Consider the following 14814-nt stretch of genomic DNA (forward strand, 5'->3'; position numbering starts at 1 on the left):
GGTGGGAGTTGAGGCATAGGAAGTGCCATGTAGATCACCTCGAGTTCATCTCAGTCTTATTTCACACTGGGAGAAATAACTTCTGTTGGGGGTCATGACCTCAGCAAGAGTGGCAGCAGTTTCTGGAGGAGCCATCTGAGACTGCTTTGAGAACCATGCTCTTAATGAACCTCCCTGGAGTAGGCACCGTGACCACAGAAGGTAATGAAATGTCAGTAGAAGGGTGAGCTGATGTGGCTCTGCATTTAGTTTGTGTGGCAGTGGTGGGGAAAGGAATTTGCTCATTAGATTTGCAGATGAGATGAAGCTTGGGTGACCAGAAGGCTGCTAGGGGATGGGATTAGAATTTAAAGTTGTTCTGGACAAATTTGAGGAATAGGCTGAAAATAAATTGATTAAATGGAGAAAAATGCTGCACATTGGACTGAAAGAGGGCCCCCAGCACCCCTCCTGCAGGGTGCAGAACAATTGGACAGGCAGCAGTTCTCTGGAAAAGCAATAAGGGGAGCAGAAAGGAGCAGGAAGTTTCCATGAACCAGGAGAAGAATAAAAAATGCAAGTTAGAGTGAAGAGGAGTGGATGGCTGGGAGGAATCCAGACTCTTCACTCTCTATTAGAATTGTAGAACCATGGCAGGGCTAGGGAGGTTCTTCTCCCCCTCTGCTCTGCCCTACTGAGGCCACTCCTGGAATACTGTCTCCAGTTTCAGGCTCCCCAGTTCAGGAGAGAGAGTGACCTGCTGAAGACAGTCCAGTGGAGAGCCAGGAGGGTGACTGGGGGACTTGAGCATCTCCCCTGTGGAGAGAGACTGAGAGCCCTGGGGTTGATTATTCTGGAGAGGAGAAGGCTGAGAGGAGATCTGATCAAGGTCTATCAATTCCTGAGGGGTGAGGCTCAGTGTTTGGGGCCAGGCTGTTTTGGATGGTGCACAGCAACAGGATACAAACTGGAACAGAGAAGGCTTCACCTCAGCATGAGGAGACACTTATTTACAGTGAGGGTGACAGAGCCCTGGAGCAGGCTGCCCAGAGAGGTTGTGGAGTCTCCTTCCCTGGAGACTTTCCAGACCCACCTGGATGCATTCCTGTGTGGACTACCCTGGGCAATGCTGCTCTGGCAGGGGGGTTGTACTGGATTACCTCAGGAGGTCTCTTCCAAGCTCTAACATTCTGTGGTTAAGGTTAGAAAAGACCTCTAAGATCATCCAGTCCAACCAGCATCCCAACTGCCACCACCACTAAACTGTATCCTGAAGCACCACATCTACACATTCCTTGAACCTCTCCAGGCATGGGGACACCACCACCTCCCTGGGCAGCCTCTGCCAATCCCTGACCACTCTTACAGCAAAGAAGTTTTTCCTCATCACCAACCTAAACCCCCCCACTGGCACAACTTAGCCTGGTCCCTTCTCAGACATGTGCCCCAGACTCTACTCCAGCCTTGAGAAGGATGTGGGTCAATGGGAGAGAGCACCGAGTGCCAGAATGGCAATTAGCAAAGGCAAAGCGAGTTTTATAGAGGAGCATAAAGGAAATGGCTTTGTTTAGCTTGAAGAACAAAGCAAAGGGAACAGAGTCACAGCTTTGTCATAAAGAGCTCCAGCAGAAATTAGGGGGATGTTCTCCGTGTCCCTGGCAGACAGGAGAGAAGCAATTAACCTAAAAAGGCACTAAAAGACCTAATGAAACAGAGCTTCAGGGGGAAAGTGAAATATCAAAGGCAGGCTTGTGAGAGCAGCAGAGCAGACATCAGGCTGGGCCATGCTGTCCCAGGAGAGCGCCAGAGCTCGGGCATGAGTCACTGCAGCACAGGATCAGAGGTCTTCAGCAAGCCCTAGGAAGAGCAGCTGAGGGGGTTCAGCCTGGAGAAGAGGAGGCTGAGGGCAGAGCTCATTGCTCTCTGCAGCTCCCTGAGAGGAGGCAGCAGTCAGCTGGGGGTTGGGCTCTGCTCCCAAGTCTCAGGTGATAGAAGGAGAGGAACTGGCCTGAAATTGTGCCAGGGGAGGCTTAGGTTGGAGATGAGGAAGAATTTCTTCACTGGAAGGGTCATGGAGCACTGGCCCAGGCTGCCCAGGGAGCTGCTGGAGTTCACATCCCTGCAGGGTTTCAGAGCTGCCCGGGTGTGGTGTGAGGGCTGTGGTTTGGTGGCAGAGGCTCAGCAGCAGCAGTGGGGCTGTGAGCTGTGGGTGAGGGGCTGGACTGGGTGTCCTCAAAGGTCTCTTCCCCCTCAGCAGTTCTGTGGTTCTGTGGCATAGTCGTTGTGGCTCTGGTCAGTGGCAGAGCCTGCTTGTTGTGTAGTTCGGGATGATGTCCACGACCTTCACGCTGGGTGGAGGTGGAGCAGCAGAGCAGAGGCTGCGAGGCTGCAGCGGTTCCCAAGGACACAGCAGCGATGCTGCAGCAGCAGCAGCTGTGCTGTGCTCCTGCCTGGGCAGCTCCTCACCTCCCAGCTCACTGCTCATTCGCAGGCCCGGCAGCGGGGGAGCGCTTCCCCATTCTCATGTTCTTGCATCTGGGATCTGAAGTGAGCCACAGCAGCAGAATCTGCTGCTTCCAGAGGCCCCGTCCTGCCCTTTCTCTAATCTCTCTGAGATTTGCTGCGGGTGCTGTGAGCTGGAATTATCACCTGCAGAGCACTGGGGATGCTGAGCTCTTTCTCACGGTTTATCTTTTCTTTTGTTGTTGTTGTTTTGTTTGTTTGTGTGTTTGTTCTGTGAATTTCAGATGACCAAGAACAAAATTATAACCACCTGATACTAGACAGTGCCACCCAGACACCTACACATGGTAAGAGACACCAAAGAGCAAAATTACACAGGGGGGTGACTTTTCCTCTGCCAGCCAGTAGCATTTACTGGCACCCAAGTAGGTTTAATGCTAATAGAAGTGTTCCTCTCTGGTGATGGTGCAGGGGGGATGGTTTCCATTAACATTAACGGCAGGAGCACGTTGTTGAAGAGTGTTGCACAGCGGAATGTGGCCTCTTGTTCATCGTTTCACCTCTCAACCTTGTGTTTCCCTGTGTCTGGTTGCTCCTGTCTCCCTGCCATGGCAGCAAGCTGCTCTCGGATCTACCCAAGCCCAGCTGGGCTAGCTGGAGGTGCTCCTGCTGGCTGCTGGGGGCTTTCAGAAGGTGACCTTCCAGGGCCCCTAATCTGAGGGTGGGGAGATTCAGACTGGCCATGAGGAGGAAGTTGTTGAGCAGGAGAGTGGTGAGAGCCTGGAATGGGTTTCCCAGGGAGGTGGTTGAGGCCCCATCCCTGGAGGTGTTTAAGGCCAGGCTGGATAAGGCTTTGGGCAGCCTGCTCTAGGATAGGGTGTCCCTGCCCATGGCAGGGTGGTTGGAACTAGGTGATCCTTGTGGTCCCTTCCAAACCTGGCTGATTGTGTGACTCTGTGATTCTAATCTGTGGTTCTGTGAAAACAAAAATATGGTGGCCAAAGGATCACAGAATGGGTTGGGCTGGAAGGGACCCTAAAGCTCATCCAGCTCCAGCCCCCTTTGCATGTAGGTTTGGAGATGCTGAAAGCTGCCCAGGCATAAGGATGGGATCTGTGTCCAGAGCCAGGGCAGGAGCATTAACTGACTGCTTGCATGAAGGGTGTGAAATTCAGTGCTGCAGGTTCAGCTGAGGGCCTTGGGCAGAACGAGGACATCTCCTCTTCTGCCTTTCCCATCCAGTCACTCAGCCACACACCATCATGATTTTGGCAAATGAGAAGTCACCTTCAAGTCCACTGCTCAGCCTTCAGCAGGACCAGGGATCAGCTGAAACAACCCAAGCTAATTTCAGCTGTCTTTTGCATAATGCAGTTGGAGGGCAGGAGCAGAGGACTGAGAGCCTCTGGTGAGGAGGAACAGCTCAGGTGGTTTGTACTCTGGCACCAGTCCAGCACAAGTTTCTTACTGCTCTTCATTCCCACTGTGTAGAATCCTAGAATGGGTTGGGCTGGAAGGGACCTTCGAGATCATCCAGTGCCAGCCCCTGTCATGAGCATGGGCACCTCCCACCTGCCCAGGGTGCTCAAGGGCACATCCAGCCTGGCCTTCAACACCTCCAGGCAGGGCACAGCCACAGCCTCCCTGGGCAGCCTGTGCCAGTCTCTCCCCACCCTCACTCTCAACAATCTCTTCCTCACCTCCACTCTCACTCTCCCCTCTCCCAGCTCAAAGCCATTGTCCCTTGGCCTGGCACTCCCAGCCCTTGTCCAAAGTCCCTCCCCAGCTCTCCTGGAGCCCCTTCAGGTACTGGAAGGCTGCTGGGAGGTCTCCCTGCAGCCTTCTCTTCTGCAGGCTGCACAGCCCCAACTCCCTCAGCCTGTCCCCACAGCAGATGTTGTCCAGCTCATCTCCAGCTCATCTCCAGCTCATTTTGTCTACTTCTCTGGACCTGTTCCAACAGTTCCATGTCCTTTTGGTGTTGGATACCCTAGAGATGGAGCTTGTGTGCTGCTCCCTTCCCCAGCACTCCCACTCATACCAGTCCAGCAATGGGAGATGACCACAGGAAAATGGGTGTTGTGGCATGGCAGCTGGGCTGGGGCTACCTTGACCCCATAAGCTGGGCATGCCCCAGGTCATCCTTTTGCTGCAAGGCTTCAGAGGCTTTTCAGAGACACTCCTTAGTTTCCCCTTTCATTTCCAGCATCTCATCCTGGAGCTGTTTCTTCACTTCCTTCCTGGCCAGAAACCCTGCCCCTCTCTGCTAAGCCCTGTCCCTCCAGCCCTTCTGCCTCTTCTACCTCAACTCCCTCCTCCTCCTGATCTTCTTAGCCCCAGTTTAGCAGCTGGGGCTGCTGTGCACATGTCCCTCCCTGCATCACAGCAGTCAGACCACTCCATCAAATCAGCTGCAGCTTGCTGGTTCCATCCAGAACCAGAGCAATCACTGCTGCCTGTATCAGTGGCTCCCCTGTGCAACCAACCAAAACTCTGAATGAAGTCTCAGAGCCTCTCTGCTGCTACCTTGTCTTGGTCTTGTCCTTCTCCCCTTCATCCTTTGACTGTGATGAGTTCCTCCAGCAGGTACAGCTGGAACCTCCCTTCTGCTGGGGATCCACCAAGTGGTGTGTGCCAGCCTCACCCCAAGCATGCCTGCTGCAGCTCTGGAGCTCTGTATCTGTCACTTGCTGTTCAGCCACTGGTTTTCAATGCTAAAATTTCATTTTGATACCTGCCCTGGAGCTGGTTCATTGTGACTTTTGTCTTCCAGTACAGAACTGCCCACGCTGCTTTCCTGCAAAAGAATAGGGTTGGAGGACAAAGGCTTTGGGGGTGCTGGTGGGGGAGAAGCTGGGCAGGAGCCAGCAATAGGCACTGGCTGCCCAGAAGGCCAAGGGCAGCACTGGGGAGCCCTCAACACAAGAGAGCTGCTGGAGAGGGTCCAGAGGAGGCCACAAAGATGATGAGAGGCTCAGAGGCTGCAGAACTTATGCTATGGAGACAGGCTGGGGGAGTTGGGGCTGTCCAGCTTGAAGGAGAGAAGGCTCCAGGGGGACCTTAGAGCTGCATTTCAATGTCTGAAGGAGGCTGCAGGACATCTGGGGAGGGACTTTTGACAAGGGCTGGGAGTGCCAGGATGAGGAGCTTTGAGCTGGGAGAGGGGAGGCTGGATACAGGGGAGAAATTCTTTACAGGACATGGTTGTCTCCTGGGCTGCCAAGGACCATTACTGGCTCCTGGGGAGTTTGTCACCAACTGACACCCCCGAGGCCTTCTCCTCAAGGTTGTTCTTGAGCCACTTCTCATCCAGCCTCCATTTCTGCTTGGGATTGCCCTGACTCAGGTGCAAGACCTTCCACTTCCACCTGCAAAGCAACAAATTAAAGAAGACAAGCACAGGCTGTGCTTGCAGGAGCCAGGGGAAGGCAGACTGGACCTTGGCTCTCTGAGCTGTTCAGCTTCCACCTCAGGTTCCCCGGGTTAAAAGCCCAAGACCCTTGGTTTTCACCTGGCTTGGTGGTTGCCACTCTTGGCTTGTGTGGCCATGGGATCACTGATGGTATCACACTGAACTCCTCTGATGTGGGAAGGAGTAGCTGCTAATTAGTGCTGGGGCCTCATGGGATCTGTTCTGTCAGGCTGCTGTCACCTAATTAGCAGAGAGCTGTTCACAGCACAGCTAACATAGTGAGAAGAAAAGATGCCTTTGCTCCCTGCCTGCCAGCACAGGGAGCTTGTGGAGGGGTGAGTCATGGAACCCCAGCATGGTAGTGTTGGAAGGGACCTCTGGAGGACATCCAGGAGCACCCACAGCAGCTTGTCCAGCAGCACAATGCCCAGCTGGCCTTGGAAGCTCTCCACACAAGGAGGCTCCACAACCTCTCTGGGCAGCCTGCTCCAGGCCTCCAGCACCCTCACAACAAACAACTTTCTCCTCCTGCTCAGGTGGAACCTCCTGGGTGCCAGTCTGTGCCCATTGCTCCTTGTCCTGTCCCTGGGCACCACTGACAAGAGTCTGGCCCCAGCCTCTTGACCCCCACAGCTCCTTCAGCTCTTGCTGAGCATTGCTCATATCCCCTCTGGAGCTGCTCTTCTGCAGGCTCTCAGCCCCAGGGCTCTCAGCCTTTGCTCCTCACAGAGCTGCTCCAGGCTCCTCAGCAGCTTTGCAGCCTGCCCTGGACTCTACAGCAGTGTCCTGTTCCTCTCGAACTGGGGAGCCCAGAACTGAGAAGTTTGTTCTGTTTTTGTAAAGCCTGATATGTTGGGCAGAGTTCCAGAGAAGGCCACGAAGATGCTGCAAGGGCTGGAGCAACTCTGCTGAGGGCACAGGCTGAGTGAATTGGAGGTCTGCAGCCTGGAGAGGAGAAGGCTCCAAGGGACCTCGGAGCTGCCTGCCAGTGCCTGAAGAGATCCTGCAGGAAGGCTGCAGAGGGACTCGTGCTGAGGGTGTGCAGAGACAGGCCAAGGGGGAATGGTTTGGAGCTGAGGCAGAGCAGGGTTAGAGTTTCCAGCCTAAGCCATGCCACGAGTCCATGATTTCATATGGAGCAGGTGAGTGTGAGTGCTCCAGCTCTGGTTCCTGAACACGACTCAGTTCTAACTATGCATTTCAGTTCAGCCCTTCTGTACTGATTCCTCTTGCTCAGCTCTCCAGTCTTTATGCACATCAAGCACAGAAAATTATCTCCCTATAAAAACATTCAAATGTGACTAAAAAAGCAGGAGCTGGAGGCAGCAGATCTGAGGCAGCCTGGCATTAGCTGTAACAGAAATATATGTTGGCTGCCTGGGCTCAGTGTCTATAAAGCTTAACACTTGATTTTTTTACTGCTGCTGAAGTCTAATCTCATTATATTTAGTGCATATTTAATTATGCTCACCCAAGGAGTGGTGTACAAACAGTTTTTACATCCATATAAATAACAAGCACGGTGCTAAATAATCTACTGAGCCACAAGTTCAGAGCCGCAGGTTTGTGGCAGTTCACTGCATTCGATGGACAGCTCAGGGAAAACCAGCAGGAGAAAAGCAGCAGAAGTAGCACACGGCTGAGCTTCTGCTGGGCCAAGGGCTTTGCCAGAGGTGATGGCAGGGTTTGTGCCCAGGGGGGCGAATTTTGTTGTAGAGATGCAACTGTCAACCTGAAACAGATTCCTCTGTGTATGTGTGTGCTCTTCCTCTCCCCTCTCCTCTCCTCTCCTCTCCTCTCCTCTCCTCTCCTCTCCTCTCCTCTCCTCTCCTCTCCTCTCCTCTCCTCTCCTCTCCTCTCCTCTCCTCTCCTCTCCTCTCCTCTCCTCTCCTCTCCTCTCTTCTCTCCCCTTGCTTCTTCTTCCCTTCCCTTCCTTTCCCTTCCCCTCTCCTCTCCTCTCCTCTCCTCTCCTCTCCTCTCCTCTCCTCTCCTCTCCTCTCCTCTCCTCTCCTCTCCTCTCCTCTCCTCTCCTCTCCTCTCCTCTCCTCTCCTCTCCTCTCTTCTCTCCTCTCCTCGCCTCTGCCACAGCCTCTTGCATTATGGTGAATTTACTCAAGCCAGAGAGAAATACCTTTGAATCCCTCACTGGACACCAGGAACCATTTGTCCTCCACCCTCTCAGGCTCTGCTGGGCACTTAGCATGTATATTGCTGCCCTATCCCCATATCCCCTCCACTTTCTTCTCTTCTCCTCCACTTTCTTCTCTTCTCTTCTCCTTCCCAGCTCCTTTCCACCTCCTTCCCATCTTCTTCTCTCCTTCCCTCAGTTCATGAATCCAGGCCATCTCTCTCCCTTCCCACTCACTAACAGGGCTTCAGGGGATAAATTGCTGAAATAATTCTCACATCAATTTTCTAACATCAGCCCAGAAGCTTCAATTTGGGCCGATCCCAGCAGATATGGAAATGATTCCCTCTCCTGTCACATCTCCTCCAGCAATTTGTTGAGAATTTTGTGTCTATTGTGTTTAAGATGCTGTTTACAAAATCATAACAATTAAGGGCTGTTGAAATTAGATTGATCCCCAGTAGAAATAGATGTGAGGAAATTAGAAGGTAATCAGATCTCTAGGATAGAACCTACAGAGCAGGCAGACACAGATGTGTGCTGCTGGCTGCAGAGCAGTGGAGCTGCCATGGCTGGGGGCAGAGAGAGGCACCAGGTGGCCTGACAGGGATGGACAAGTGATAGGACAAAAGGGAATTGCCTCAGCTGGCACCATGGGATGTTTAGGTTGGATATTAGGACAAATTCTTCCCTAACAGAGTCCTCAGGCACTGGAACAGGCTGCCCAGGGAGCTGGTGGAGGCACCATCCCTACTGTGCTTGGATGAGCTGTTTAGGAACATGGACATCAAGTGGTGTGCAGGGAGATTCAGAGTCAGAGACTGCTTCAGCTTGGAAGGGACCCTCCAAGGGCATCCAACCGCCCTACAGGCAGCAGGGACACCTCCAGCTAGAGCAGGCTGCTCAGAGCCCCACTCAATAGCCCCCCTGGGCAGCCTGTGCCAGTCTCTCCCCACTCTCACTGGGCACAACTTCCTCCTGATGTCCAACCTAACTCTGCCCTGCTCCAAACCATTGCCTCTTGTCCTAGTCCATTGCCCCTTGTCTTGTCCCTAGGCACCACTGACAAGAGTCTGGCCCCAGTCTCTTGCCTCCCACAGCTCCTTCAGCTCTTGCTGAGCATTGCTCAGCTCCCTTCTGGGGCTGCTCTTCTGCAGGCTCTCAGCCCCAGGGCTCTCAGCCTTTGCTCCTCCCAGAGCTGCTCCAGGCCCCTCAGCAGCTTTGCAGCCTGCCCTGGACTCTCTCCAGCAGGTCCTGACCTCCGATGAACTGGAAATGCCAGAACTGGATCCAGCACTCCAGCTGTAGCCTCACTAGGGCAGATTAGAGGAGGATGAGAACCTGCTGGCCACACTCTTCTAATGCACCCTAGGAGACCACTGGAGCCTTCTTGGCCATGAGGGCACTTGCTGTTCCATGGATACCTCATCACTATCAGTTCTGTCAGGAGGTGCTGGTGGTCCGTGCACTGCTTTCATCCTGCTGGGGGCTTGTGCCTCCAGCACATCCCAGGAGGCAGAAGGGACACAGCCACACACAGCTCCTTCAGGAAGGGGGAGTTGTCTCTCTGCAGGCTGCAGCTAGCTGTAGCTTGCTCACCTTGCTTGCCTGCTGCCAGGATGCATTTTCCTCTTCCAGTCAGCTTCCCCTCCACGCACTGGCAAGCTTTGAGCAGGAGGTGCTCCCAGAGGTGGAAGGAGCTAACAGGCTGACAGTCCCCAGCTCAGCAGGAATGAGCCCCCAGTGCCACTTCTCACAGTTCTGCATGCTGGCTGCTCCAGCACCAGGCAGATGTGGTTGAGCACTTCATGCACTCAGGAGCATCTTCATGTCAGTAGCCCCTGGGCGACACAACTCAGGTTTGTCGTTGTTCTGTGGCCAGCAGATGCAGAGGGGTGGTTGTGTCTCTCCTCTCTGCTCACACCTCACCTGCAGCACTGCATCCAGTACTGGAGTCCCCAGCACAAGGACCTGGAGCTGCTGGAGAAGGGCCAGAGGAGGCCACCAAGATGATCAGAGGCTGCAGAACCTCTGCTGTGGGGACAGGCTGGGAGAGTTGGGGCTGTGCAGCCTGCAGAAGAGACAGCTCCAGGAAGACCTCAGAGCAGCCTGCCAGTAGCTGAAGGGGCTTCAGGATTGCTGGGGAGGGACTGCTCAGAAGGGCCTGTAGGGTTAGGATGAGAGGCAATGGTTTGGAACTGGAGCAGGACAGAGCTAGGTTGGACATCAGGAGGAAGCTGTGCCCAGTGAGGGTGGGGAGAGAGTGGCACAGGCTGCCCACGTTGGTGCTTGAGTCCCCATCCCTGGAGCCATTCAAGCTCAGCCTTGCTGTGTCCCTGTGCAGCCTGCTCTAGTTGAAGATGTCCCTGCCACCTGCAGGGACGAGATGACCTGTGAGGGTCCTTTCCAAGTTGATATCTGTGCTCTGTGATTCTCTGTATGTTCTACATCACTGAAGGGCATCCCCTTGCCATGTGCTGCTGTACCTCCTCCTTTTGGCATCTTACCCCTTCAGATTACTGCTCAGCTCTCAGCCCTGCCAGGCCTAATCCCAGCAGCATCCTGATGCACAGAGGCTTTTTAATCACTGACTGAGTTCAAAATCCCACATCTCCAGCTCATCTAAATGAGGGCAGCTATTCACTGGAGAGCTGCTGATTTACACCACGGAGGATCTGACCTGGAAATGTAGAAATCTCTTTGAGATTCTTCATGAGAGCTGCAAAGGACTATTAATAACAGTGTTTGTACCATAAGACAGAAGGAGTGTGAAAACACAGCTCCTTCCCCTGCAAACACTGAGGATCTCTGGTGGAATTTGAAATCCTAGTCTGTGAACATCAGTGCTCTGCCTGCTCTAACAGGATGTCACCTCCAGGATGGCTCAGGGGGTGCTAAGTCTTGGCACGGCAGCTGCTGCCAGATCTTCCTGAGCAGCGTGGAAAGGTCCTTTGGAAGAGCCTGCATCAGAGTTGGAGAAGACTTTTGTGTGTCTGAGCCTTCAAGTGGCTGAGCAGAAGGCAGTGCTGGGGGAGCTCTCTGCTTTGACAGAGGGCTGAAGCTCTGCTGAGCTGAAGCTGAGCAGCAGAAGGCTTGGTTGTATCAGCTTCTCCTAGGTGACATTGTTTGCTTTCCCTGGGTGAGTGTTTTTAAAGGCATCTGTTGAGATGTCTTGCAGAATTCACACAACATATGTGCAGGCTCAGCAGCAAAAGCAGAGCACAGCCCTGCTGCCACCGGGGCTTTGTTTGAAACCTGCCCAGAAATTCCCTGCTCCTTGTCTTGGCTGTCAGCTGCCCCTGGCCTTGCACACGAGAGGCTCTGTACGTTGTGTCAACAGACTGCCACACACAAACTGCCTGCCGAGAGCAGGAGCAGAGCAAGACACTTCAAGAAGGCTCCAGGACACAACTCCCCAGCTTTTGACATCCCGAGGCAGATTCTGAGCCCTGTGCTTGCAGGAAGGGGCATTGTGAGGGTGCAATGAGGCTTTGAGGGGCTTCTTTCCTTCACAGGTCACCAAGCAGCTGGGCACATGCACAAAGCAAAGGGGTAAATCCTCAGCACTCAGACATCAGCTGTAGCTGCAGAGATGGAACCCAAAACCCTGTAGATGCCACACCAACCACAGCCCAAGTAGCCTCTTTAGCACACAGGCTGTAGCAGGAAACATGTTCCTTTGTGGCAAGGGTCAGGGCTGGGCTGGCACCAGCTGAGTGCCAGAGGCTCTCCATGGGGCCCTCTGCTTCCCACGAAGAGAAAGGGAAGGAGGGAAAGAGACTGATAGGGTGGGAAAGAAACTGAGCCAGCTGGGCTGGAGAGAAGAACACTGCCATGGGCTAGAGACACAGAGACACAAAGCAGTATGGAACCCAACCCCTGATGGCACCATTGGCAGCACAGCTGGGTTCTGGCAGTGGATTCAGGAGCACAGGGATGTGGCTGGGAGGCAGAAGGGACAGAGTCCTGCTGAGACATTGGCCAGGGAAGCAGAGGCTTGAGCCTGGGGATCCCTCAGCTTGCTCCTGAAGATGCCCTCCATGGGCTGCAATCCCTTGTTGGGCAGTTGAGGGTCCCCTGTCCTGGCTGCTCCTCCCCACAGCTGCCACCTCTGCCTTCCTGCCCCCCAGGGTGTGGCACAAGCTGTGGCAGTGCCCTCAGTGTGTCCAGGAGCCAGTCCAAGGCAGAGACTTTCTGCAGCCCAGCCCTTGTCAGGAAGTGTCCCCATCAGCTCCTGCCTGCTAGCAGCAGCCCCTGGCTGTGCCAAGCTGCCCTGAAGTGCAGAAAGTGCCTCACAGAGCACAGCCTGAGCTGGGCAGGGACAGCTCTGAGCAGGGTGGGCTCTGCCTTAGCTCACATCAGGACACTCTGTCAGTCCTTCACTGCAGACAGTGCTCCTGGTCCCCCAGGTAGGGAGCTCTCTGCCAGCCTGCTCCAGGGCAGCACCTTCTCTTTTTGTCCAAGAGCCTGCCCCAAATGGAGCCTTCCCCAGATGGAGCCTGCCCCATGCGTCCTTTGGTTCTCACAGCAACACCACAGGGTCTCAACTCACCCAGAAATTTTGGATCATGAAGCAGAAGAAATGCACAGTGCTGGTCTGTGTTCAAGAGAGGACTGAGCTGCAAAGGAGAGGCTTCCCCCTCAGAAACGCCTGCTCCCTGCCTGTCCTCATCATTGGTGCTGCCAAGGTCTCAGCTCTGTGTGGCTGGAGCAGCAGAGCACTCTGCTCGGGCACTGAGCTGCTCAGTAGAGTAGGAAATGCTGCAGAGCTGAGGCCTCTCCTGCTGAATTCATCAGAGGCACACTGGCAGAATGTTAAGATGTTGCACTGGCTGTGGGAAGCTGTGGCTGCATCCAGGCTGCAGCAGAGGGAATTTATAACCCAAGAGAGAAGCCACTGCTGAGCAGTGTCCCCACCTCTGCTGGGCAATGTCCCAGTCTCTGCTGGGTGATTCCCCATCCCTGCTGGGTGATTCCCCATCTCTGCTGGGTTGTGATGGTTTGGGTGTTACTCACCCCCCCTACTCTTATGAAATCACCCAGACTAGACTCAGCCCAGCTGGAAGTTAAGGAATGAAGCTGTATTTACAACTTGGTGCAATATGCCAGCAGGTATTTACAATCTATCACAAACACATGCTGCTAGATACAGAAATATACAAGTTAAAGGTAATACAGAACCACAACAGCCCTCCCAGAAATCAGAGTCCCCAGGAGAGGCTCCCAAACACCCTTCCATCTGCTTTCCACCCCTCTACCTTATCCCAGAGTCTGCCCTATGTGCAAGGTGAGTTGCAAGGATAGGCAAGGGGGGATTAGAAAGCAGAAGGATTAGTTACACATAAGAAGCAGCCCAGGAAGAAAAACACAAACCCCAGCTGCAACAGAGACTCACTCTCTTATCTGTGTTTATGTTCTTGGTTTTATATGTCTCAGCAAGTCTGTGAGTGAAGTAGACATCACCACTGGTTCCTTTTCACAGCCCATAAGCTGATTTCTCTCACTAAAACAATTTGCCTCAAACTAGCACATGGGTGATGGCCCCATCTGTGCTGGGTGGTGGCCCCATCTCTGCTGGGTGAGCTCTGAGCTGGTTGGGCTTCGATTGCTCCATGTTCCTCTGCAGATGACTTTGCAAGTTGTGCCCAGAATGCACAATGTGTCAGAGAGCCCTCAGCTGTCTGAGGCTGCAGTGTGGTGGTAAGGGAGATGTGGGTGCATGGTGACTGCCAAAGGTAGCCCCAGCTGCCATCCCACAACACCCATTTTCCTTTGGTCATCTCCCACTGCTGGACTGGTATGAGTGGGAGTGCTGGGGAAGGGAGCAGCACACAAGCTCCATCTCTAGGGTATCCAACACCAAAAGGACATGGAACTGTTGGAACAGGTCCAGAGAAGTAGACAAAATGAGCTGGAGATGAGCTGGAGATGAGCTGCACAACCTCTGCTATGGGGACAGGCTGAGAGAGTTGGGGCTGTGCAGCCTGCAGAAGAGAAGGCTGCAGGGAGACCTCCCAGTACCTGAAGGGGCTTCAGGAGAGCTGAGGAGGGACTTTGGACAAGGGCTGGGAGTGCCAGGCCAAGGGACAATGGCTTTGAGCTGGGAGAGGGATGAGAGTGGAGATAAGGAAGAGATTGTTGAGAGTGAGGGTGGGGAGAGACTGGCACAGGCTGCCCAGGGAGGCTGTGGCTGTGCCCTGCCTGGAGGCGTTGAAGGCCAGGTTGGATGTGCCCTTGAGCACCCTGGGCAGGTGGGAGGTGCCCATGCTCATGACAGGGGCTGGCACTTGATGATCTCGAAGGTCCCTTCCAGCCCAACCCATTCTAGGATTCTACACTGTGGGAATGAAGAGCAGTAAGAAACTTGTGCTGGACTGGTGCCAGAGTACAAACTACCTGAGCTGTTCCTCCTCACCAGAGGCTCTCAGTCCTCTGCTCCTGCCCTCCAACTGCATTATGCAAAAGACAGCTGAAATTAGCTTGGGTTGTTTCAGCTGATCCCTGGTCCTGCTGAAGGCTGAGCAGTGGACTTGAAGGTGACTTCTCATTTGCCAAAATCATGATGGTGTGTGGCTGAGTGACTGGATGGGAAAGGCAGAAGAGGAGATGTCCTCGTTCTGCCCAAGGCCCTCAGCTGAACCTGCAGCACTGAATTTCACACCCTTCATGCAAGCAGTCAGTTAATGCTCCTGCCCTGGCACTGGACACAGATCCCATCCTTATGCCTGGGCAGCTTTCAGCATCTCCAAGCCTCCATGCAAATGGAGATTAGACACAGGTTGTGGCTGAGAGATCTGCAAAGAGACCTTACCCCAGGGTCCTGCCACACACA

At 53.9% G+C, this 14814-nt stretch overlaps 1 protein-coding gene across 3 annotated transcripts in view; it reads left to right on the top strand.

The window, feature by feature from the left end:
* SHISA6 (shisa family member 6) overlaps positions 1-14814 on the top strand; it is a 233431-nt gene that overhangs the window by 204583 nt on the left and 14034 nt on the right. For 2 of the 3 annotated variants that reach the window (XR_010303995.1, XM_064151161.1), the window contains exon 5: positions 2727-2789. The exons of the other annotated variant lie outside the window; for it this stretch is intronic. Coding sequence is in view for 1 of the 2 variants with exons in the window: in XM_064151161.1 (XP_064007231.1) it covers positions 2727-2789 (63 nt within the window). In the remaining variant the exon portion in view is untranslated. The remainder of the gene's footprint in view (positions 1-2726; positions 2790-14814) is intronic. 3 annotated transcript variants of the gene reach the window in all.

Source organism: Pogoniulus pusillus, chromosome 11 (assembly GCF_015220805.1).
Source record: "Pogoniulus pusillus isolate bPogPus1 chromosome 11, bPogPus1.pri, whole genome shotgun sequence".
NCBI classification, from domain to species: domain Eukaryota; kingdom Metazoa; phylum Chordata; class Aves; order Piciformes; family Lybiidae; genus Pogoniulus; species Pogoniulus pusillus.